The sequence below is a fragment of the Hetaerina americana genome, unplaced genomic scaffold, assembly GCF_022747635.1.
Source record: "Hetaerina americana unplaced genomic scaffold, ioHetAmer1.1.p SCAF_4, whole genome shotgun sequence".
Lineage (NCBI taxonomy): Eukaryota > Metazoa > Arthropoda > Insecta > Odonata > Calopterygidae > Hetaerina > Hetaerina americana.
In genome coordinates, this window is record NW_027286985.1 from 93,852,655 (window position 1) to 93,878,956 (window position 26,302).

Sequence of the window (26,302 nt, forward strand, 5' to 3'; positions counted from 1 at the left end):
ATGTTTTGTGTCAATTAGGATACAAGATGTAAAAATCCCTGAAATATCACCTCTCTGTCATTGTTGGGAGATCAATTGTGAGTTTTTACTTTATTTTTATAAATTTACGTTATTTACTTTCTGGTTTCTGAAATTTGATACTTAAGCACCTCAAATGAATTTTTCCTAAGTTTCTGGTCACTACAGAATGCTTTTTATTTCTAATATTAAGTGGGACTTGAAGTTGTATGACATTTTATCAGCATTGAGATTTGTTTCACTATCATTTTCCAGTACGTTTGTCTTCAAAATGTGAGGTGTGTGCACACCTAAAATCATAGTAAAAACAACAAGGGTTCATCTACATCTACATCATACCCCGCAAGCCGCCGCAAGGGCGTGTGGCAGGGGGTGTTAGGTCACCAACTGTAAAAAGGAAAAATACCACATGTTACAGGGTTACAGAATGATAGCTTGTAGCATAATAATTAAGTTTCATAAACTTAGGTATTATTTACCATAATCATTAGAAATATTTCATTGAATTTTGACAGTATTACATAGAAAAAATCATGAATTCTTTTTTCCAGGAAGTGGTATGAAATAAAAATGATATGCTTGTTTGTACATATTGTATAATTGTGAACCTGACTCAGAGGAATATTTATGTATACATATGAATGATGAAGTAAGTATGTACTATTTCAGTTTGCTTATAAGAAACTGCACCATATAATATTACAATTGAATCCACTGATGATACGAGGGTCATCCGGAAAGTAGTACCCGTTCGTGAAATAAAGACACAAAAGTAAATATTAACAAACATAAAAAATTTTATTTGAAAGAGGATACTTTAAACTACTTCTCAACATAATCTCCAAGCAAATTAAGGCATTTGTCATAACGTGTGACAAGTTTCTGTATTCCTGCTGCATAGTCCTTCGCCGCCAGCTCATTGAGATACGCGAGGGACCCATCTTGCACAAATTTTTGCATAATGCAGATGGTGTTTAACAATTTCATGAACAATTGTTCGAGAAACATTGGGAAAATGCTCACAGATGTCATCAATTGTGACGCGCCGATCGTTCCTCACGAATTCGTCAACTGAGCTCACCAGTTGGTCTGTAATGACAGACGGTCTCTCCGAACGCTCATCGTCGTGTGTGTTCCCCCTCCCCATGTTGAAGTTGCGACACCACCGCCGAACAGACGACTCGTCCATTACATTGTCTCCATACACCTCCTTTAATTGGCGATGAATATCACATGGGCGAACGTTTCTTGCATTGAGGAATTTAATCACTGCCCTCACTTCACAACTGGCGGCGTTCTCAATTTTTTTAAACATTGTAAACAATCACAGAAACAACACAGGCAATGCTAGCGTCACGCAACTTGGCTCAGAGAAGGCAGACAAGCCACTGAAGCTATCTGACCTCGTCCAGCGGCTACTCGCGTCGTCAGCACTTCATGCGGCACAAACGGGTACTACTTTCCGGATGACCCTCGTATATTCCAAGATTTATGGGCAAGAAGTAAAACCACTTTCAATGCATAGAATTGCATGACTAAGTCTCATGACATCTAGGACCACTCGATGAGAATGTTTAATCTTCAGAAATAAGGCTGGTGATTGAGAAATAAATTCAATTGCCATATATTTATGAAATTTTGTTATTTTGATGGCTGGCATATTCTGGTTTGCATGAATTTTTGTTCCCTCATCCACAAAAACCTGCTGTAATTATTTTTGCAGCTATTAGTTCCATAATAAGTATAGATAACGTAAAGATGTATCGTCTTCCTGACTCTTATGGACAAGATGTGTGCAGATACAAACTCCCCAACCCATCATGACTGGCCTGGCAAATGACTAACATGAAAGCACTCTTGAAATCAGCACTGGAGAGATGTAGTCTTATGATATCTGACTTATGGACAGTTTTACAAGCAATAAAGTATCCTTTCTAGGGGTCTGTTTCATCACCTATTCTCCTTGAAATTTTTAAAAACTGCGTGGATAAATTTTGAAAAATCCATTCATCCACTTCCATATAATGTGTGATATTGCTATTGCTTTGTAGACGACATCATTCGTCTTTGGACTGGGAGCAATTTATCACCTTACTTAACTCCTTTCAACTAGTATATCACATTGTGGTAGATATTTACATGAACCAACTTAACTTCCTTATAAACTAATGCATTACATTATCGAAATGAGGTTTTTTCCATCAAATGTAAGCATACAATTACTCTCCATTCTACCGTTCTCCAACAATTCCAATCAACATCACACGTACTCACTACATTGTGAATAATCTATTGATGAGAACTGAGGTCCAAAAAGTGGAATGGATGAGAAGCAAACAGGAATGAGATGGTGCGCAGGGGAAAGAGATTGAAAAAGGTTTGTGGAAGAAAATTGGAACCTTTAGCTTTTTTGAAGCCAGTGGTATATTCATCGGGCAAAGGGTGTTTTCTTGTAATGAATAGTTACAAACTGACTATCCCACTTTGAGATCAGGAAACTAAACTCAATTCACAAAGACTGTGCTGATATAAGTTTACATGTATTAAATGCCCCGGCAGAAACATCAGTGGAACCACAGTTTGATTGGCACAGTGAAGGGAACATATCCAAGTTGTTAGATATTTTCAAAATGCAATATTATGAAAAGTGCAAGAAGAAAATGCAAAATTTACAAAAAAACTTAATATGTGGTAACATTTCTTTCACTCTAAAAAATAGTAAATATGCAAATTTAATTTTATCTTTAGGGCCTTCATCAGTATGACTTTTCTTTGATCATCATTGCTCAAAACACCTCCTGCGATAGTGATAGCTTACTGCTCGCATAACATAAACATTGTCCTAATTCATTTCTTTGTTCCCCAAACTTCAAGGAGGAAAATCTCCTACAAAATTGCCAGTTAGCAATTAATTGTACCCTTAATCTTTGTCAAGCCAGTATTGAAACTTCAGTGAATTCTGTCATGGGAGCTATCAGCAAAAGAATACTGTGCATGAAGCTCTGTATGCCACTTAAATCAGCTCAACTCGGACCTTTAAAAAAATACAAGGGTAATTAGAAAAGTTGTCAGAATGGAATAGAAACAAACGATTTACCTCAGTAAAACTTCTTTTATTTTTCAATGCAGTGTCTCTGTACACTAATGCACTTGGTTGAGCAACGTTCCTATGCCTTGACCCCATCTCAAAAATTAGATTCCTTCTGGCCTGCAGAATACCCGTCTACTTTGGCTGTTAGTTCTTTGTCAGGGAATCTCCATCCAGTGACGAATACGTGGAGTTTGAGGACGAAAGGGAAATTTGATGGAGTCAAATCCAGCAAATAAGGTGGATATGGCAACAATGCATCTCTTAGGTCACATACTTTTGCCATGGCAATGGCACTTGTGTGTGGGCGTGCATTGTCTTGATGAAAGATGACTATCTTCCTTATCAAGCCTGGCCTTTTTATGCGTTTTTCCTGTAGTTGGTCCAGGAGGTCAGTGTAGTGTAGTATTGTCCAGTAGTCATTTGACCACTGAGAAAATAATCTATCAGCAGAATCCCTTTTGCATTCCAGAAAACAGAAGCCATCACCTTTCCAACCAACCGTATTACCTTAGCTTTCTTTGGTGTCAGAGACTCAACATGTTTCCTCCCCCTTGACTACTTTTTTGTCTTAGTATAGTAGTGGACCCAAGTTTCATCTGTGGTCGCAAACTGGCACAGAAAATCTTGTTGGTTGCTATTTAAATGGGTCAAACATGGTTTGGAAATTTCCATTCTTATGCATTTATGGCGGGTCGTGGTAGTCCAGTGGGTAGAGCGTTGGACTGCTGACCGGAGGGTCCCGGGTTCGATTCCCGGGTAAGGCACTCTGGGCACCTGCAGCTCCACCCAAGCTAATGTGATTTTTCGGGTACCAGATCTTCCTGGGAAACCATAACCGGCACAGGGAAAGGAACTGGCTTCCCTACCCTGATGTGTGAATTTTCACACGCCGTGTAGGGCTTAGTACTGGGTGATCTCTACCATCACCTACTAAACCGACCTTTGGGTTGATTACTGTGTTTATGGTTTTTTTATGCATTTATGATCCTGCATCAAAGAGTCGCAGCACCCATCTAGCAGATAATTTTCTCATACCCAATTCCACTGTTTAAAATGTGATATACCCATTAAGATGACATCCCTACAGCTTCAACTATTTCTTGCACTTTCAGTCGGCGGTCCTTCATGACCATTTTATGCACTTTTGCAATAATTTTTGGGGTGGTGGCACATTTTGGACGACCACTGAGCGGATAATCACCTAAGCTGTCGCGACCAAACTTGAACTCATTTGTCCACTTGGCAACAGTTGAATATGAAGTAGTAGTAGAGTCTCTCAGAGTGTTCTGAAAGTCACCATGATTTTCCTTTACTTTTTATCTTCCCAAATCACTACACGGGAACAACAATAGAGAGGACTCTGCACAGCAGATCTCTTCCCGGAGAAATGATGCATTACGTGTTTACTCATAAAGGATTACCTATTACTGTGCAGGAAACTCGTGCTAGCGCTGACATCTGGTGGGGATTCTGAGAGCCTTTCAAACTATCCTCAGAAATGTATGGCCATAGTGAATGGAAGCTAAACAAAAATCATAGATCATATTTTTAATAAAGCCTGTAGATAATAGATTAGCGATGTCTATGTTCTCGACATTGGCCCCCATTAAAAATCAGAAAAAAATGGTGCAAAGCACTATTCTTAGGCAATAGCTCGTTTACTGTTTCCTCATGCTTCTCCTGAGATAAATACAGAATAGCTCACACATGTCCTCAACCCTGAACACATGTGTGTTTGTTTCCCACCAAAGACTCCTTGCTTCTCACTCAAAAAGCATTTATTTAACTCCATTGAGATGACTGCCCAGTAAAATACATTGGTAGGACAGAAAGCAGGGTCAATAATAGTCGTGTGAACGCAAAAAGTGCTTCAAATAAAAGAATGTGTATTCAATGTTTGCCAAGCATCTCCTGGATAGCAACCATTAAAGTGACTTTGTGTTGCATATCTTCCATGGGGAAGACAACAGAAGAGGACTTGATGCATTGAAGATGCTAGAGATTGTCCAGCAATGTTCAATTAGCTAATGACCAAGTGCTTCCTTCCCATTCCCCACTATTCTCTCTTTTACTACAACAACTATTTCATCATTTCATTAGATTCCAAATCTGGTCACGGAATTGGGAAAGCTTTCATTTAGTAGATTGGCATATACTAATAATAACTGCTCCCACAAAGAAATTAGTACATAGTACACCAGTGGGTCATTTCTGCATTTGTTGTAATTGCTCTCTGGTGACAGATTCAGGCTGTCTTGTGGTGATATAACAGCATATATTTACTGAAGATATAACAAATATTGTTTGTTGTTGGCAGAGAATATACTGCCTGAAAATGCTGCTGCGTACTCTCTCCCAATACACAATTGCAGGTTTACCAAGTAAGGTAATTCCATGTGTTAATTCATGTGTATTTAGAAAGCAATACTAGTGTTAATAAGCATAAAAAAATTGCCATTCAGGGAGCGAACCACAATTATAACTGGAAGGCTGGTTTGATAGATTAAGGTAGAGCTTCAAAGTAATTGTAAAGTTAAGATTTTTGATTCAGTGACAAATAGAAATTAGCACAGAATTTATTAACCAAAGGCAATATGTAGGTCTCAAATACTTTGTAATTGAGGTGATTCTTAAAGAATTTCATAACATCTTCAGGTACCTTAAGATGTTATGCTTACGATACATAATGAAACCTACGTCGTAATAAAAAAATTCTATGTGGAAAATCAGTGTCTTCTTTCATCATGAAAGATTTCCACCATGTTATGCTTGAAACTGTGTCAAAATTTCCCTTTGCGAGTATAGGTGGAAAATTATTTCCAGATGATAACAAGGCTAAATTTCTCAATAATTCACCTCTTAAGTAATTATGCAAAGATTAATTGCCACAGTCACTTAATAAACCTACTGCACTGAAAAAACATTATCTACCCAGTACGCCAGCAAAAAAAGAAAACCAGGAACGAGAATTTGAACTAAGAAATTATAAAAGACTGAATACCGCAAAACGAGAGACTGAAAGTGAAAAAAGTGAGGTATGTGTAAGTTGAAAAGATGCTTTTATCAAGATTAACAAAATTTATTCAATTATTAATTTAATGCCACTCAAAATCAAAGGATCACTGTTGAATGTAAGGAAATGGTGGCTCTCATGAAATATGCATTCAACCCATGCTATCAATAGCATATCATTCATTAGGAGTGGGTGATTTTCTTCCTAGTCCTGATTCCAACAAAACTTTTGAACTGCTCTCCATGGTTACTTAATTGCCGACGGAGATTGCTAAATTCTTCATAATGGAGATGAGAAGAACTGGAAGCATTCAACATTGAGATATTATGGGACAAAATAACTAAAATATAACTACAACTGCTTATTTACAGCTGGATTCACCTTCCAAAATTTGCTGAAAAACTGCACTGAAGAAACCTATCCTGAAGACTGATTCTGTGACACGGTGTGCAGGAAAAAATACCATCTGAAATGAAAGAGAAATATTTCAGGAAATATCAAACAATGAGAATGTTTTTTAAGCAAAAACTGTTTCAAACACATGAAAAAAGAACACCAAAGGTAACCTGAATTATCAAATTAGGAAATTCTCTATGGGCAGATCAAGCTTGTGTGTAAAGTATGTATGTAGCTGCAAACCCAAAGGTAAAGGATCCTCGTCCATCCTTAGGTATGAACATTTGTGAAAGTTCAAAATCTGGGAAAAGATTAGTGACTAGCAGAGCATCATTTATTTATTTTAGATTTACTTTGCAATTAGGCGATTTTCCTGGTGGCAACGGTCACATGAACAGCTATAAGTATATGTCAGGCAAAACAAATTAGGTAAATATAATACTAGGAATACTACATAATATATTCCTGATGGGGATCGAGATGGTGCGGGGGCTAACGTACTGGCTTCCCACCCTGAGGGCCCGGGTTCAAATCCGGCGGTGTTGAATATTTTTCAGTGGTATCTCAATCCCTACTTGAGGTGCTTTGTGGAGGGCACTTAGAGTAAGTACGCCGTCCGTTGGATGGGATGTTAAACTGCGTTGTTAAACTCAAAATATTGTGAAAATGTGACTCAGCATCATCATATCAATAAATATCTAGAGTGCATCACCACTGCTTCATTAGAACGATGCTTCATATGCATGCTATGATGCAACAGTTTCCCATGACCTCGATATCACATTTAGCCTGCTCTTCTGGATTTATCACTTTTTGAGGCCTTGTGGAATTTCTGAATGGCAAAGAAGCAGGGGTTTAATTCTCAAATTGCTGCTCACATATTAGTCTTAGGGGAGGCAATCAATAGCTGAGGTCATTTGCCCCATTAGGGATGGATAGGTAAGGAGGAAGGGTGGAGATAAACCAGGCATCAGCATTAGCCTACTCTTAATGAAAGGCGACAAGGGTTCAGCAGTTTAACATCTCATCAGACATCTCACCCACTTAAAATGCTCTCCAAAAAGCACCAAAATTATTATTCCATTTGCAACAAAACCGTTTGCATTTGGGCAAATAGAGGCATGAGAGAGCCTTTCATTGGCTTGTGGCCCGGCAATATATTCTCCTATGCTGTTGTGTGTACATATATAGGTTTGCTTTGGCATCTTCTTCCAGTAGAGGCCTGTCTCGTCACAATTAAAAACCTGTTGCGACAGGTAACCATCAACATCTACGTGCTTTTTGAAGTCACTAATGATGTTCTCTGCTGCCTTTGACTTAGAGCTTGCTGCTTGATCATGCCTCTCTATGACGTGGATGCCGGTTCTTCTCTTTTATCTCTCACACCATGCATGGCTCCTTAAAATACTTCTTCAGTTGTTGATGATCCTGGCATTAGTAGAAGCATCTGTCTTCTTAAATTTTGCTGTTGTTCTTGAGGATGGTCCATTCCATGGTTGTTTTTATTCACTTATGGCTGTCTTTAAGTGGCTTTTTCTTAAGGGATATTTTTTAAGCAATGCCTAAAATATTATAGAACTTATCACAAAAAAATCACAAATAATATGTCTGAACACAGATTTATAAAAATTTGGGATCACTAGTGACAGTAAGATGTCAGCAGAACAAGCACTAAACCAAACTGAGGAAGCAGGTGCGCAATCATTCAGGGAATTCCCCTCTCATCGTCCCTTGTTACATGAAAAGTCTCTGGTTTACAGTCATATTTGGTCAAAATACAGTCATATTTGGTCATGTTTTTTTCTTGTCATGCATAACACTCCACTATGATAGGTGCTCATTAAGTGAGGTTCCATTGCACTTAGGGGATGATCAATTTGGATTCTGGAAAGGGAGAGAGGCACGAATGATGCCATAGCAGTAATGAGGTCACTAATTGACGAGGGGATTGTTGGGAGAAATCGAAAGGAGGCAGGAAAGGAGGATATTCAGAGCATTTTGATTGGCAATGGAAGACAGTGATATAGAGAGAGGAGGAAGTTAGGCAGGAGAGAGATGAAAAGATCAGCCATGTTGGATAGGATGAATGTGAAACTGAGGAACATTTTAATATAGTGTCGAGTCTCAGGAAGTGTCTTTTTTGATGACACTGAGAAATATAACAATGATAAGTCTGTGTCCACTCAAAATATATCTACAACAATAGAATACTCATCGTAATGATAATGTGGAGGAAATGGTAAGAACAGCATGAGGAGGCTGGAGTGAAATTATGAGTGGCAATTGTCATACTACTTCTAACTTCTTTACCCTGCTATTATGTACAATGTAACTTGTTTTTATCTATACAACAAAGGTTCTTAGTCCTGATTACTTAAGTAATGTAACCTATTTTGCTTTTGATTTTTATTTGGAAATGATTGCAAACTAATATGCCAAGTTAAGAGTAGTCTGGAGGGTCACCAACTCTTTACAAACATATTTAACCCATAAATTGAATAGCTTCAGGCGTGATGTGGTGGAAGTCGAACATAATGAATAACTGATTGAAGCACTTTTCCACTTGATAAGTGGAAAAGTGCTTCAATCAGTTATTCATTATATTTAACCCAATCTGAAAGAGCTACAGTAGATGCTATAACAGAGACTTTTAATGGAATCAACCACTAATATGTATTAAAACGTAGAAATTTCAAAGAATATCCTGGTCAAGGCGAATAATTTTTACACTTTGAAATTTCTGCAAATATATTTAATTACATGTATATTTGTAAACTACTTATATTCAAAATTTATGAGTTAAAAAGGAAAAATAAAAAAATATTGTCAATAAGTTCGAATTCTGTCAATGAAATCAATTGATTGCATTTTATTATTCTACATTTTAAACTTCCAAAGGTGAAACAGAGCCATTGCTTGAAGGACTTTGAAGGACTTTCAGTTAAGTGTCCTTATACAGGCTTCATCCTGAAACTAAATAAACTAGGTGTATAACAATATGTTCAGTCCTAAGAGAGTTCTAATACATTTTCATGCTTATCACGTAATTAAAGTTAAGCAATTACTCCAACAGAGAGTCTTAATACCAGCTCTAAAAGGTGTGAACTTATGACAGGTGCATTAAGTAAAGATATTAAGAGAAAATTTTTAAAAATATAACAGTTTTGTAAGGCTTGGAAACTTGGTTGTTGAGGCAAGAGGATCATAGATAGGAGCTTTTTGAGATGTGGGTTTGAAGAAAAATGGAGAAAATAAAATGGATGGAAAAGAAAACAAACAATAAGTTCTAGGCAAGGTTAAAGGAGAAAAGAGGTAGATGTTGAAAGAAATTTGAACAACTATGTCCTAGACTAAAGTAGAGTACATCAAAAATCCATCAGACTACTGCTTATATATTTATTTTGTATGATAAATACCTCTCAAGAATGAAGCTCTTAAATTCATCCTTCCTTCAAGATTTCTTTCAGTATCTTCCCAGCTGAAGCCATGTCAGCCTTTTGCTGACTTGCTTTAAAAATCTCCCCCATTATGGCTGCAAAAACTTTGGTCTTCCCACTCCTGTACTGCTTCACCTAATGAGAAAAATAGTATTCCAACTTATTTGAAATATTTTTGAATGCCCATATCAACACTCTTGTGTGAAACTTATTAACACAAAAATATGAGGGATGTGATAAAATGACAATGGATCTTCTTTTGTTCTTTTCATCCCACACACAAAAGAATTTATCACAGTCAAACAATGCTGGCAGCCAGAGGCTTGAGGAAATACTGCATTTTTTGCCTTAATACCAACAAAACATAAGTTGGGAGACACACGTTTACTCTTTCTCACTCTTCCTCAGTAGCCTATGGCTGCTACCTAACTAAAAGAATAATTAAATTAACAAATGTGGAAACCATTAGCTCTACATATTAAGGTTCATATACTGTAGGTTGAAATACAGTAGAGTAGTAAGGTGGAATTCAGCTTAAGCAGCATTAAAATGCTGTTTAAGCTGAATATAGTAATGACATTTGTATGTGTTCCAATCACAGGTTATTAGGATCATCGGCAATGCAGAAGGACATGACAGCTACTATATTTTTTTTGACACAATTGAAAATTATTATCTACATATATATATATATATATATATATATATATATATATATATATATATATGTTATATATATATATATATATGTTATATATATATATATATATATATATATATATATGTTATATATATATATATATGTTATATATATATATATGTTATATATATATATATGTTATATATATATATATATGTTATATATATATATATGTTATATATATATATATGTTATATATATATACATATAATATATATATATACACATAATATATTTTTGACACCTAATTATAAAAGTCACTACCATCAAGACGAGATGTGATTGTATGATATAAAGGGAACAGCAATTATGAGAAAGGATTTCAACAGCATTGTCTCATCCCCAACTGTAATGATGCATACTTTGAATAGGTATAAATAAAAATAAGTGCATGAGGAAGAAAATGTAGAAACTTACCAAATCAGGTCTACCTTCTATGACACTACGACATATTTTTCTGATTTCCTTAGGATCAGTGATTTGTCTCCAATTGTTTTCATCCACAATCTTCATTGTTAATTACAAACAGTTTCACCACAGCCAAAAGAACAAAGTGGTTATATGAAAAAGAAGAATTTCATGTAATCAATTAGAGCATTAGATGTTTTAAAAATACCACTAAAAACTCTGATTGACTTGACGAATATTACCTGACTTGGTGTGCGATGGTCACCTTCCAAAACACACTGCATAAGTTTCCTGCCAATTTGATTATTCACATAATTGCTCTCCAAAAGATCGACAACTTCCCCAATGGATGAGGTAGAAATATCACTGTATTACCAGGGCAGTGGAAACAAGAAAAAATATGTTAGCTTATATGCATTCATAAGCACACACACACACACACATAAGAGTCGATTCTAAATCTGATTGGTAAAGAATTCAATAGATGATTAATTTGATAAACTCTTATGTACACCAAATTAACCACCTGAAGAGTTGCTATTTACTGAAATGAAAGGGATGAAAACAATGAAGGCAATTAAAGACCAATTTCACTTTTATCTCAACCCCCTAAAAGATTTAAATTAATTTATTTCTACAAATTATCTGCCCACTTAGACAAATTGAATTTACTACCTCCTAAATGAGGATTTGTAAAAGCAGATCTACAGAAACTGCACTCCTAAATGCCAAAAATTTTATTCCTGAATCTTTGGACAGCAACCTTAAGTTTTTACTTCATATTTAGATCAGGCCAAAATATTTGACATGGTTAATCATATTCTGTTCCCACAAGTGTCAAAAAATAGGTACTAGATGGGTGTCCCTTAAACTTCTGACCTCTTACACGTCCAACAGATCTCAAGAGAGTTGAAATTTCACTAAGAAATGAGAAATACATGTCAGATCCCCTCTCAATATCAAGTGGCACACCTCAAGGATTAATCTAGGAGCCAATTATCTTTTTGATCCATGTTGATGACTCACCTTTACTTAAAACCAACAGTTAATGTAAATTCCATATTATTTGCCGATAAGAACCTCTTCAGAAATCCAGAGAAATCCATGGATTCTCTCTTTTATTAAACTTGGCAACGACTGGACAACATTTGGAATGGCTGTGATGATATCAATTTGACACAAAATTTTGAAAAAGCCAAAGTACTACTATTCAATCAATGTCACATGCAGAACAATTGCAAATTATTTCTTACAAATATTCTATTAGCTTCTACACCTACTCCCTCATTTCTAGAGGAGCATTTTCATTACAATGACAGCTGCTATATCCATGTAACTGAATTATGAAAAGAGTAAAACACATGTCATGTATCAAGCAAGATTTCTTTTTAATAGAACATCATTAAAAATTTTAAAATCAGGTTACCATTCTAACTTCCATATTAAGAGTTTCCTATGGGTTTGGTCACTATGGATTATGTGAGCCAATTAAAATAAGTATTTTTAATTAAAAAAAGTTAATTAGAAGAATGGGAGTGTCCTATCATACCCCTTGCATACCATAACTGGAAACAATGGAACACATTAACAGTGCCCAGTGGATATCCACACATATAGGGCAGAAGAATTAGCAACACCATTCTTGAGATTCTTGCTCTGTGCTCTAGCCAGTTAAACTATCGAGGCATCCCTTTAAACTCTGAAATTTTGGGGTCTCTAAAGGAACAAGATGTTGTGACAGAATACCGTACATACAATGTCACAGGCATTCATAGTTGGGCAAGACATGCCACAATCCATGAAGTTAAAGCCAAATATAAAAACTTAGGGCCGGACATTGAGGGATCTGGATTTGAATCCCGGTCAAGGCAAATAATTTTTACACTCTGAAATTGTTGCATTGAAATGGATATTAGCGGATGACTCCATTAAAAGTTACTGTTGCGCCATCTCCTGCAGTTTCTTTGGAATTTTGAAAATATTACTCATCTCAATGAATACATTTTAACTCATTCAATTGCATACATTGATTAATGAACATACCAATTGTTCACTTTTACCCGGACAACATCATTATACACATACCATTTGTCTAAATCGAGGTCAGCCTTATTCACTGATGTAAGCAATTCATTGATAAGAACATTTGCTATCAGCTTTGGATCCCTCCCTTTCTTGCCTTCCAAGACCTTGAAGAAATATGAGAGCAGCACTTCTTCATTCTGCCCAATGAGAAAAGAATAAAAACAATCAATTCAATGAAAAAGAATGATGAAGACTTCAAAATGTCCAAGAAGAAATGGATTTTCTTGGACAAGGAAACCAAATTCTTCCCACCAAATGAAGCTCCCAAACTCCTACACAATGATACGCAATAACTTGCCTCTCCTAAAAAAACACAACCCAATATACTACTTCATGAAAAAAACCCCTTCGTGTCCGTAAACTTCCTTCTTCCCTTCATTTCATCCAACATCCCTCTCCTATTGCTGCACCTTCCTTATTTTCCTAACATTCTCCCATCTATCACAGCCTTCAACATCCCACCACCAATCAATCTTCTCAGAATTCATCTTTCCTGTCTTATTGGATTTCTCCCAGCAATCCCCTCTTTTCCCCCACCATACCCAGCACTTCATCATTTATTTTTCTTTCTGTCCACTTCACTTTCTCCACATCCACATTTGAAAAGCCTTAAATCTACGTCTATCATCCTGCTTCAGTGAACATGTCCCAATGCTACACATAGCTATGCTCAACATGAAAGACTTTTCTTAACATCCTTACTCAACACCCCTGTCATCAATTCTCTCCTCCTTGTGAAAGCTTTGTGGTCCAATGCATTTCTCCTCCTTAAGTCCCTACTATTTAGACTATTTTGATCCAAAATACTTGTTCCACCAGATCTAGTTTTTGCCCTCCTATTTTAGCATTTAACTTAGCCCTTTCTTTCTCGAAAACTTGAGAACCTTAGTTTGATGTAAATTTATTCTCATTCTATACCTATCGTACTGACTTACAAATGTACTCAGTGGAGTTTGCGACACCTTGATTGACTGGCAAACTATAGCTTGATCATCCACAAATCTAAGAGACATTATCATGAAGTAAGGGCTATTTTCTTGCATTTCAATATTAGCTAGGTAGAATAAAGTTGTATGCATTCAGTGTGTTCTATTAATTGTTTCTGAAGCCACTGAAGTCATTGCTTTGATTCTGTAGTTGTTCGCCTGTCGTGAAATGCAGATAAAAATGTCCGAGAAAATCATTACTCCCTCCAGTTGGGATGTGTGTTTTGTGATTCCATTTGTATGAGAAAGAGGATCATCAGTTGCCCAATTTCACCAAGAGTTGTCTAGTTCATGGACCAACAGTTATGAGTGAAGGAAAGGAAAGATAATGGCATCAAGGCTTCAAAAATGGTGGAACGAATGTGCATTGTGAAGAGTGGAGTAGCAGGCCCAGGATTCAGATCGATGAAAATATTCATCGAGTGGACCAAGAACTACAATCTGATCGACAATTGACGATTAATACACGGGCTGGTATATTTCCTCTTATTGGACATACCACTAATTACATGATTGTTAAAGAAAAGCTCAGATATTACAAATTGTGTGTACAGGTACTGAAAATGCCTACTGACTTCCTGATAACATAGAGAGCAAAGAATGTTAAGTGGATGAGCATTTTTCAATCAATATCGAAAAGAGAGAAATGATTTAGTGGTTATTTCCTCTTCTTCCCTTGAAACAGTGGCTTGGCCGATGGCAGTTTTAAGATGACGAGGAACTCAAGACCACCATTGTCAACTCCAGGCAGTGAACCGTTCAATTCCCAAGCAGTGAACTTTTATGTTGAGGGATTAAAGAAGCTGGGGCAGCATTATGAAGAGTGCTTGATAGAGTGTGGCGATTATTTTAAGAAGCAAAATAGATTTAAAATCTCTTCCTAACAAATATATTTTTTTAGATCAAATGAAACTAACTTAAAAAATAATCCTCATAGCTAGTTTTATGGATTGTCCACTGACCTTCATTCTGCAAAGACAACCTTTCATCTGGCCCCTACCCTTCATCCTATCTGACATGGGTGACTCTATCAGAAACTAAAGTTGTTGCTCCCCCCAGCACAGCTCTAGGGGTCATTGGAATGCTCAAGCCCTTTCACCATATCCAGGTTTTAGTCCACAGGGAGGGCAACAGCACATAAACATACAATATAGATGTAGGTATGTTTATAAAATCTAGGAAAATATGCTTTTAGTACAAAGGATTCTGAAATTCTTTTTTGTAAATAGACTAGGTGAATACACAGGTGGTGCATTTAAATTTTGAAATTGACCTGGAATCCTTATTTGCATGCTATATACATAAATCATAAAACTCATGGAAGGTGGCATAATAGTAGCCATTTATAAAAAAACACATGCATATCCAAGCAATAATGAGCACTTACCACTAATATGTATGATGCCTCAATGGGAAGGCCTAAAGTTTTTCTCAGTTTTTCTCTAGTTTCATCAGGGAGTTCTGGAATCTGAGCTTTCAAGACTTTGACGTCAACTGGAGGTGGCCAATTGGGAGAATCATTGGTGCAAAGTTTTTCAGAGCTAGACCCACTGCTCTCTGATTCGACTGCATTCAAGAGGTGTAAGGGTGGCAAATTTGGATCAGGCATGAACCTGTAGTCCTGCAGAAAAAAATATGCAATTTGGTGAGATATGATACAAAAAGCTGCAAAAAATGGAAAACCTATACTCAACCTTAATTGAACTTCAACAGAATTTCACAATTAGCACGTAAGTACATGAGTTATAGTGGCATGTGAAGTTAAATATACAAAAAATTAATTCAAGAGTTGAGTTACAGATTCCTGACAAGAAGTGAAATGTAGAACTGTAAAGTAATTAATCATGCTTTAGTCAGCCAAGGGTTAAAATCATTATCCAGTGCATTAGGAAATCAGTGTAATAGGTTTGGGATCATCGTTGCAACCAGATTAATGTAAGCAAAACAAAGGTCATGAGGTTTTCAGGAAAGAAGAATGCTAAGCTAGATTTTAAAATGAGAGGGCAAAGTGGGTGGAACATTTTACCTATCTCAGAAGTGTTTTGAACCATATTGTTCGAAGTAGTAGGAATATAAGAAGAAGAATTGCATTTGACAAGGAAGCTTTCACAAAGAGAAAGGAACTGAGGACTTAGATGTAGAGGAAGGATGTTAAGAAAAGGCTCATCAAAACTTTCATATGGAGCAGGGTTTTGATCAATTCCACCTTTACACAAAAGAAAACCCTACATTTTTCTTTAATGACTTTTGATATCCTTATTTGATACATTCCTGATTTCCTTTATAGTATTCAACTCCTTTTCCTTACTCTTAATTTTCTCAATAGTTTGTAGATATTCCTTTCTAGCTCTTCTAGTTAATTCTTTTACATTCCATTGTCTAAAAGATCTTCCCTTTTTTATCTCTTTGAATCAACTGCTACATTTCATCATTACTAAATTATGATCTGAATTTGCATCTACTCCCAGGAAACTGTGCAAATTGAGCACACTGTTCCTAAATTTGTGCCTAACCATGATATAGTCTAACTGATATACAGTATTCCTTAATCCTAGGCACTTTCAATTTATACCTGTCTTTTGTGATGTCTAAACCAAGATTTGGTTACGATTAACTGCTCTCCCATGTGTTCAACGTCTGATAAAGTTCTTCTCAGAGATAGCTCTTCATCATGTTCTCTCCCGCTGCATATGGAGTCATGTGATAGCATTTTACAATCCCGTCAATATTTCACACCTCACACTACGCTGAATGACATGCCCTCAAATTCCTGCATCTTCTCCTCTTGAAAACAGGACTTTCTGCATGGAAGATCTTCTCTCTTTCTTCTCACCCTCCATCCAAGCATGCACCACCCCCAGCACAGCAGAGTCCCCTAAAAATCCCCAAATTCCATTCATCTATTTCCCAACACTTGCTAGTCCAAAAAATCTCTCCCCTAGTCAATACCCTTATAATGCATTCTCCTCTCCTCCCCATGAAGCAAATTCTTCATCTCCATCCTTAAACACCACATTTGCAAGAAATGTTTTGTAGGCAATGCCTCATTACCATTGTTCCATATGTTATTCGATACAGTACCCAATGAAAGGTCATGCTATCCACTTGTTACCTTCATAACTCACTCTTCTCATGACTATCACCCAAGGACAACAAGTTTAAATGGTAATTTCAAATATCTCTCTCTTAGAAACCACCACAAACCAAATATCATTCACTACAACCAAAATTACTCTTTGGATACCGTTCCCAGCAACCTAATGCAAGCATCCAATGTATATCGATTTGAATATGTATTTGTCAAGAATATCTGTTTCTATTTTAACTAAGTATTTTGCTCATGCCTTCCATATGTGTCACAAGTATTAAGTATCCGTATTTCACTAATTTAATACGTTTAACTACCTATATTGTTGTATGTTTAATGTATTTTTTATAAATATAATTGACAAATTAATATTTACTGGCCAAAATCAACAAATAATTAATAGGTGCATATGCATCATCCATATATTTTAAAATACATTTCTTTTTCTGAGATAAAACATATTTTATGAATTGTTAATTATGATTTTGCTCTGAGGCAACCCTGCCGTAAGCAATGATAAATGCCATTCAATGACCTTTGAGTCTCTGAATAGCATCATACTTCATTGCCATCTTAAAGGCCAGGCACTTGAGAGTGGTTCTGTAGTCTGGTGGTCACATCTACCAGCTACAATTGGTCAGACTGTGGTACATTATTATTATTACAATCATCATTGCTCTTGTCCTGTTGTAATTCATTACTTTGTCCCTCAGAAAAGGCCTATGTTCCTGTTTTCAGGGTGCTATAAATAAATTCAAAAAATAAATCATTCTTCCCCCGAGAATGGAAGAATTCCACAGTCTTCAGTACTACGCTCATTCCTTGCGAGTGACCAAAACTTACCTGCTGGACCTCCTTGTCCCTCATGGGGACGGTCATCTTGAGGTCGGCATCCCACGACCTTGTGTCCCCCCCCACTTTCCTCCCATTCTCCAGTTCCTCCACCTGCCGCCTAATCTCATAATCCACGGCCAGTGCCACGGCACGGATGCTGCCCAAATTCTTGATTTCACTTCTTGCCCCCAGGTGGGGAGAACTGCTTGGTCGTACCGAGACATTGGCATCCACTCGCAGTGCCCCCTCTGGAGAGAACAGAGGGCAACGAGAGGTGTGACCATGAGAGAAACAAAAAAATGACACACCTGGCTCACATTTTGCCTAGCAATACAGAATGATGCCCACCAATATTAGGAAAGTTTCAATATACTCGGGGACACTGGTAGGTAAACTCTTCTCAGCATGGTTGTTCCACCTATTAGTTAGTCTTTCATTGAAACACTTACAGATGCATGAACAGTATCATGCATCACTCTGTGCAATTACTTCATGTTTAACTAGCACAATGCTCACTTGGGGGAAGAGGTACGAGGGTGATTCAAAAAGTAAGGTCCCCTATTTTTTTCATTAAAAAATCAAATTTATTCTCAAATTTTAGTACATCGTTGGAAAGGTTGAGCATTTAGCTATTTTTCTACATAGTCGCCTTGACGATCAATCACTTTTTGCATCCTTGCAAGCAGCTTTTTAATAACGGCGTCGTACCTTTCTCCCTCCACGTCGTGAAGCCAACTGATGACTGCTTCTCCGAAATAAATTCATCGCCATTTAGTGGAAGTGTATGGTGAGAAGTGTATGGACATAAAAAATGTGCGGAAGTGGTGCAGGGAGTTTTTTGATGGCCAGGAAAATGTCCACAATGAGCAGCGGTCAGGGCGGCCAAGTTTGCAGGAAGCCATGGTGGCTTCAATTGACGAGATGGTATTCAATAACCAGAGAATTACCCTTCATGAGATAAAGGAAGGCCTTAATGAAGAGAGTGGCTACTTCTCCATGCAGAATATTGTGCCAAAAGTCCTTGGTTACAACAAGGTGTCTCACCAAAGGAGTGTATTTGCATCATGACAATGCACGTCCACATGTATCACATCAAACGATCACCCTACTCAATGAATTCGGCTGGGATATCATCGACCACCCTCCTTACAGCCTGGACTCTGCCCCCAGCGACTACTTGTTTCCCGCTCTCAAAAAACACCTTGGAGGACAGAAATTCAAGTCAGACGAGGAAGTGCTAGAAGTAGTCGTCAGTTGGCTTCGTGACATGGCGGGAGAAAGGTACAACACCGGTATTAAAAAGCTAGTTACAAGGATGCAAAAAGTGATTGATCGTCAAGGCGACTATGTAGAAAAATAGCTAAATGCTCAACCTTTCCAACGATTTACACAAAGTTGAGAATAAATTTGATTTTATCATGATTAAAAAAATAGGACACCTTACTTTTTGAATCGCCCTCGTAGTTCAATTGATTGAGTGCTGGACTGTTGGCCGGACAGTCTTCACCTGAGCAGTGTCATTTTTTAGGTTGTACCAGATCTTCCTGGGAAATCAAATGGCACAGGGAAAGGAACTGTCCCTACTTACTGCCCTGCTATAAAACAAATGGTACAAAACAGCCTGGGTGAATTTCACTGGCTGTTTTAGTTAGAGATATGCATGTATACAGTTTATTTGAAGATAATACCACAAAAATCCTTCTTGATTGGTTCCACTGTCAGTGCAAGAATTATATATCCTTGAGTTTTAGACTCTAGGTAGGTGCTTTTTTAGGTAGAATTTTTAGTGTCGTTAAGACTCACACGTATCAATTACTTTTGACATAATTTCTAACTTAGGGGTGATGTATAACCGTGGATAGACATCTGAGCTAATGACCAGAGAGCCTAGGTCTGGTTTTGAGACACACGACTAGGCACCCTCGGCTTCAATCTATCCACATGGTAACTGACCACCACCACCAGGGTGCCAATTTTGCCAATTACAAATATTGTCCAGTGAACCTGCGTTTTGGTCATTTTGATATAATATCGGACCTTTTTTACTTGCCTTCCATTCGACATGTACATGTTCCCAAACGTGTGAGGATTAGAGACAATTCCTTGACCAAAGAGGCTGCTTCTTCGCCGCTACAAAGATCCGGGGCAAACACAATTTCCATTAGGCCAACACCAGCTCGGTTCAAATCCACTAGACTCCTGTCAGTATTAAGCCATTACAAATTTCTCATCAGAAACATTACATTCAACTAAAGGTAGACTAGTCAATATGAAACTCCTACCATGAGCACGCAAGATTCCATTTCATCAACTACATATACTTTCATATATTTATTCACTTATAATAGCATTCATGCAAAATCTATATTTACAAAATATTAACCTTTTCAAGTCTAATCAGCCAATGTAGTTATCTCCATTTTAAATTTAATGAAACATAGGTGGACATTTTTTCAGGTTTAACTTTGTGGAATTCCTTCATGATGTGGTTAATAAAGAAACTTCACACTTCCACAATAAAGATTTAATATTTCACGAGTAGCAGTAGTATTTAGGGGAGGCGACCGACAGCTGAGGTCATTTGCGCCATTAGGGATGGACAGGAAAGGATGAAGGTCGGAGAGAAACCCGGCGTCGGCATTAGCCTACTCTTAACGAAAGCAACAAGGGGTCCGCTGCTTAACGCCCCATCCAACAGACGGCGTACTCACTCAAAGTGCCCTCCACAAAGCACCTCAAGTAGGGATCGAGAAACCTTAGAAAAATATTCAACACTGCCGGGATTTGAACCAGGGCCTTCTGGGTGGGAAGCCAGTACAGTAGCCACCGCACCATCTCGATCCCCCTTAATAATATTTCACGACCATGGTTTCGATGCTGTGCATCATCATCAGGTAACATACATCACCATTTTGTCAACTTATATAGTCTGGCTCCAAGAGGGGAGTAAGAGAGAGGAGTGGGGGTAAGGTGAGGAGAGTAAGGGAGAGGGGGTAAGTTGAGTTAAGGTGCAGCAGCCTATTAGTGGGCTAGGGGTAGGGGAGGGTATGTATTGTAAGGTTACTGGCTCAAATTTGTGAAAGTGTATGTTAATTAAATGATCATTAAATGAAGAGCACAATGTAACACCCCACCATTTTTAGAAATAGTGATGGAAAAAACGAACGGATGTGTTCTACATTTAATTAGGGAGGGTGTTGGTCTACAATGGTTTGACCTTTATTTTGGGATGATCGACTGTCCCTAACTAAAGTCAACTATATAAGTTGAAAAAATGTTGATGTAATTACCTGATGATGATGTGCAGTATTGAAACCATGGTCGTGAAATATTAAATCTCTATTGTGGAAGTGTAAAGTTTCTTTTTTACCCTTAGACAAGTGGTTTGTGAAAAAGAATGATTAAGCATGCACAAATTGGATGATCGAATTTCAAAAGGATATTCTCTTAAATAAAAAACTTCCAAGAAGAAACACTTCAGAGGCCTGTCCCAAAATTCAACTCTCATGATACATTACAATTAGATTTCACTTTTAAATTTTGCAAGGACAAAAATAACAGCTGATGCAGTAATATGAGTACTGGAATATTTTACCTGATGATTTAATTTATATCAAACAAAATTTCATGGAGGTAAATACACCAGAATAAATTTAAAGAATGAATAAATGTTATATAACTTGAATTGTAAGAAGGCTATATATTCAGGAAAACCTTCCATCAATAAACATTTGACCATACAGGTATGATATTTGTTTCCCAGCTTTATAAATGATTTCCCCCAGCTCCAGGTGGAAGTTTAGAAATTGAAAGGACATTAGTTGGGAAAAAATCATCATTTAAATTATAATGGTGTTAAATGGGATGCAAGGAATTAAAAATGTCAATTGCCAAATTTTACTTAGCTCTTTGTTACTCAGTATATGTTCACAGACATGAGAAAAATCATGAGTCAGCAAAATAATATCTCCTGTGGAATAATTCAAGATTAATAGCACTAATAATTTTTACATATATTTATTACATACAAACTAATAGCCCACTTTCAATAAACACAAGTTTCAGGTTTAACTTTGTGGAATTCCTTCATTATGAGGGTAAAAAAGAAACTTTACACTCCCACAATAAAGATTTAATATTTCACGGTCATGGTTTTGATACTGCTGTGCATCATCATCAGGTGATGATGTACAGCATCGAAACCATGGTCGTATTAAATTAATTGAAAATTAAATAATCGAATATTAAATTTTTATTGTGGCAGGGTCAAGTTTTTTTTTACCCTCACTTACAATAAATTGAGCACAAAAATGAAAAAAAATAAATTTAGGATAACACTAACTTGATCCAATTGAATTCTAAGGCATAGATTGTTTAGAAAAGATTCACAAATGACTGGATTTGTAATGATAGTATCAAAGTCAAATAAATTGTATAACTTGAGATATTTTCTTCATAATCACCCAGGCATAATTATGAAGGGAATATATGATTTAATATTCATTAATTGACTTGCAATTTGATGCTGAGCCAGCATTCAGACTATAAACCAATGTATGTGTTACTTTCCAATTCTGAGGTGAATATTATGCTCGTGGTATGACCAACTATGAGTTTGATTTAATTAATGATTCAGATATCAAAACTTAATTCATTTTTTTAAGAGCCAACCTCATATTCTTATCATCATGTAGACTCTTCCCACTGTCCTGCTCAAGCTGCAACTGAATCACATGGGACTTCTTCCTGTAGAGCTTCTCTTTCCTCTGCCAAACGTAAACTTCAAAAGGGAGGACCCCATCATGAGCTAATGGCTTCCTATGCTGTGTGATCTGATATCCGGCCTATAATATCAAAATATTTACTATATTATGAAAGGCATTGATGCGAAAAAGGTTCAAAGCAATACTCATTACAGGTTCAATGAAGGATGAATTCAAATCAGTTTATTGAAATATGAATATCAAGTAACTACCACTGGGCCAAACAAATAATAATCAATTGAGGAAGTGACCCCTAAATGAAGGCAAGGTAATTCAGGAAGGAGAATGAATCGACAATTCTCTAAATGGTTCTTTTTTTATAATAAAAAAACATATTCCATATTGCCATCTGGGCAGTAGTCCAACACTCCACCCCTGGACTACTGTGTCCCATCCTTTGATAATAAGTGAATAGAATGACTAAAATAAACACTTCTGAATAACTGAATGCTGATAACAGACTCTACGGCCAGATTTGTTGATTTACCAGATCTCAAGCCATGATGAGAAAGGCAAAATAGATAGTTGGTATTAAAATATTCTTAGAGCTGTATTTTAATAATGCTTTCACAGAGCTTGGAAAGAATAGGTACAATAGATATGGGGGTGATAGTTGGCTGGCTTGTCTCTCTCTCTCCTTTTTTAAAGACTGCACTTTAAATAGTCTGGGAAAACTCCCACTATGAAACACTCATTTATGATTTAAGCTACTAGTTGAGCAATAAATACAATCAACTCTTTGAGAAGGTTATTTGGGTAGTCACACACAGATTTGCTATCCTTGATTGAAATTAAAGTTTCATTTTTTACATTCCCGGTCTATGAATATACTTGAAATTCCTTATGCATGCAACAATTCTTGTATTATTTACCGTATTCCAGATTATTAGAAATTATAATATTCATTTTCTGACATGGATACCTTTCATCAACGTAGTTAAATTATTTCTAGTGCAAGGTTGTGTGTGTTGTGCATAGCTATGGAATGGCTTAATGACAGTGATTAAGGCATCTTAAAAAATCTGCTTTGGGAGGCAACTGGAAACCAACTCAATAACATTCACATGGAAGCACAATGGATAAAATGATAAGAATAAAGAATCCACGTAACCATGGGATTCAAGGCCATTAAAGTGGGTGCTGCAGCCAGCAGTGAGGGAGTCAAGAAGTCTGCAGACACTATCATACATATTTCTACCACAGCTTGGTCAAAATCCATCGAAAAGGAAAAACAGGAAGAATCAACAAATCTTAGATTAAGGCATTGGAATGTCATGGTGATTCAGAACAGTAAAACCAGGAAACAGCAAAAGAGAAACGAGGGAAAGAAGACAAATATCCCCCGTTCGCATGGAGCACAAAGTAAATCATAGAGAGATGACATGGTTGCTTTAATAGAGAAGACAAAATGGAACTTTTGAAAATAGAAGATGAGTGAAATCATACTTTTAATAGAAAATGAGTTCTAAATAGTTATTACTATCAGTACATAATTAGCAACAAGGAGGAAGAATTAGGGCAAATGAATGACTAGGCAATATAAATGGGGTTGTTCTGGAGGAAAATACCTGATAAATAAGGGGTAATACAATGATATTGTGGGAGTAGGAAAATAAGGGGGGGGGGGTTAGAGGACTATTGTAAAGAACAATGAATTACAGCAGTACTACACAATCAAGCCATGAAGGTTCAATAGAATGAACATGATATTCAAAACAGTCAAAAGTTCAGTAACACAAAACAAATAAGTAGTCAGAATTAGATTTTCACTAGTTAGGAGACATTTAAAAAAAGTTTTTTATGTATACAGCTTACAGAGGGAAAACACAATTTATGCTGAAATTTAGAGACTTGGTTTAAGATTATCTCTAAGAGGGAGAAAATATAAGACCTATAAGAGGGAGAAATATTCCAGAGGGAAAAAAGGGACTATTTCAGGCTTTTTCTTAAGCAAGATAGACGGACCATGAGGAATCAAAAGAAATAATCTGAATAAATTTAGGACGATGGAAGCAATGAGACACCTTACAATAGTAGTACTAGAGTTTAGAGGAAACTTCAGCCCAGTAAAATGAAGCACGCCATTATAATACCTACTGAAATTTAATTCCAGTGATACTCACCGGAAGATCTGCATAAAAATAATGCTTTCGATCAAATTGAGAAACAGGATTCAGTTTACAAGATAATGCCAAAGCTGTCATTGCTCCAGCTTCTACACATCGTCGATTTAGCACCTAATAACGAAAAACTTTGATTAGTTATAAGACATTCCTGGAAAATGGAGGAGGTCCAATATAAAAATGAAAATTATTTTTGGCTTTAAATAAAAATTTCAAAACTCACAGGAAGAGTACCAGGAATTGCAGCGTCAAAGAGAGAAACATTGGTGTTGACAGGACAACCAAAAGTAGTACTGGCGCTAGAGAAAAGTTTGGACGCCGAAGATATTTGCGCATGGACTTCTAAACCGACAACACCTTCCCATCCGCTTCTAAGAGGAAAGATTAAAATGATGGTCATGTGAAATGACTATCCTTACACAAATGTAATGTATTTAATAGCTTACAACATCAAAATTACTTTAAATTGACGAGCTTCGACTTCAATTCCACTTTGTCGGGGGTGCTGTGGCTTCGGCATAATGCTTTGGCTTTCACTAGAAAATTTCTGGCAACTAGGCCTTCTAAATACACAGTTTTTGAAAACATTGAGCACTATTTAAATGTTTGTATTATATCTCAGGGTTTTTAAATTAACTACTCTCGGACAACTCTCTAAACCCCCACATCCTTCTGGAACAGAAATACGACATACATATCTTTGATAACAGAAACGCTAGGTGCAGATGACATACAAAAATATTTTCAAAAATGAAATGCTTTATTTTCAGTTCCCGTCACAAGCTATAATACTAATCAACATCAAATACATACTTCCAAAAAATGATTGTCTATTAAGGAATATAGGTTTTATGATTCATATATCTTCCTTCAGCCAAATCGGAATAACCTAAGCTTACGAAGTAATGGCACAAGTCCGACAAACGGAAAGCGACAGACAGCTCCTCTAGGCCTTTCGGCAAAAGTTTCAAAGTATTCTCTCAATAGACTAAAATTAAATATTTAATGTCCACCAAAACCATTCTTTAGCATCAATCAATAATTTCTTTATTTAATTAACATATTCCATCGCTGGCCTTCCTTGAACACGTTCCTTTGAGAGGTCTTATTTGTAAACAAACTTCAGTGTATAAGGGCACTTGACTGTTCTCTTGAGGGAGTTGTTTCACAGTGAAACTGCAACGTAGTTACATTTTTGGTTGATAGGTAGCGCTGGCATCACATTACCGCGCCGCAATAGACTTGTCTTGCAGATATTTTCGTTATTGAATTCCGTCTTACATAAAATTCTCATTTTTTCAATTGCCGAATTATTGAATTTTATTATTAGCATGAAGCATCTGGAAATGAATTACGGTGA

At 36.7% G+C, this 26,302-nt stretch overlaps 1 protein-coding gene across 4 annotated transcripts; it reads right to left on the reverse strand.

Moving 5' to 3' along the window:
* Nucleotides 1-217: 217 nt before the first annotated feature.
* GatB (glutamyl-tRNA(Gln) amidotransferase subunit B, mitochondrial) lies at nucleotides 218-26,085 on the reverse strand. 4 transcript variants are annotated; one of them, XR_011701697.1, is made up of 14 exons: nucleotides 25,756-26,085; nucleotides 25,403-25,614; nucleotides 25,166-25,313; nucleotides 24,943-25,056; nucleotides 22,728-22,900; nucleotides 20,107-20,255; nucleotides 18,066-18,304; nucleotides 15,522-15,755; nucleotides 13,149-13,285; nucleotides 11,306-11,429; nucleotides 11,073-11,162; nucleotides 9,935-10,090; nucleotides 6,504-6,588; nucleotides 218-405 (listed from the first exon to the last, which is right to left on the reverse strand). XR_011701697.1 is itself a non-coding variant. In XM_071589769.1 (13 exons), the coding sequence occupies exons 2-12, from the start codon at nucleotides 25,528-25,530 to the stop codon at nucleotides 9,959-9,961; spliced, it is 1,668 nt and encodes a 555-aa protein (XP_071445870.1). In that variant the 5' UTR covers nucleotides 25,531-25,614; nucleotides 25,756-26,085; the 3' UTR covers nucleotides 6,182-6,588; nucleotides 9,935-9,958. The 4 variants fall into 4 exon arrangements, 1 of the variants encoding a protein (XP_071445870.1); XR_011701698.1 differs by lacking the exon at nucleotides 218-405 and adding an exon at nucleotides 9,400-9,491 and having other exon boundaries at nucleotides 6,181-6,588; XR_011701696.1 differs by lacking the exon at nucleotides 218-405 and adding an exon at nucleotides 6,182-6,422.
* Nucleotides 26,086-26,302: the final 217 nt, after the last annotated feature.

Coding starts and splice junctions, on each gene's coding strand:
- GatB (XM_071589769.1), bottom strand. CDS start 25,530: ATGTTTTCAAAAACTGTGTATTTAGAAGGCCTAGTTGCCAGAAATTTT. Junction 22,901..24,942: donor ATTTTTATGCAGATCTTCCG/GTGAGTATCACT, acceptor TTGATATTATAG/GCCGGATATCAGATCACACA. Junction 10,091..11,072: donor TAGAAGGTAGACCTGATTTG/GTAAGTTTCTAC, acceptor TTTTCTCATTAG/GTGAAGCAGTACAGGAGTGG.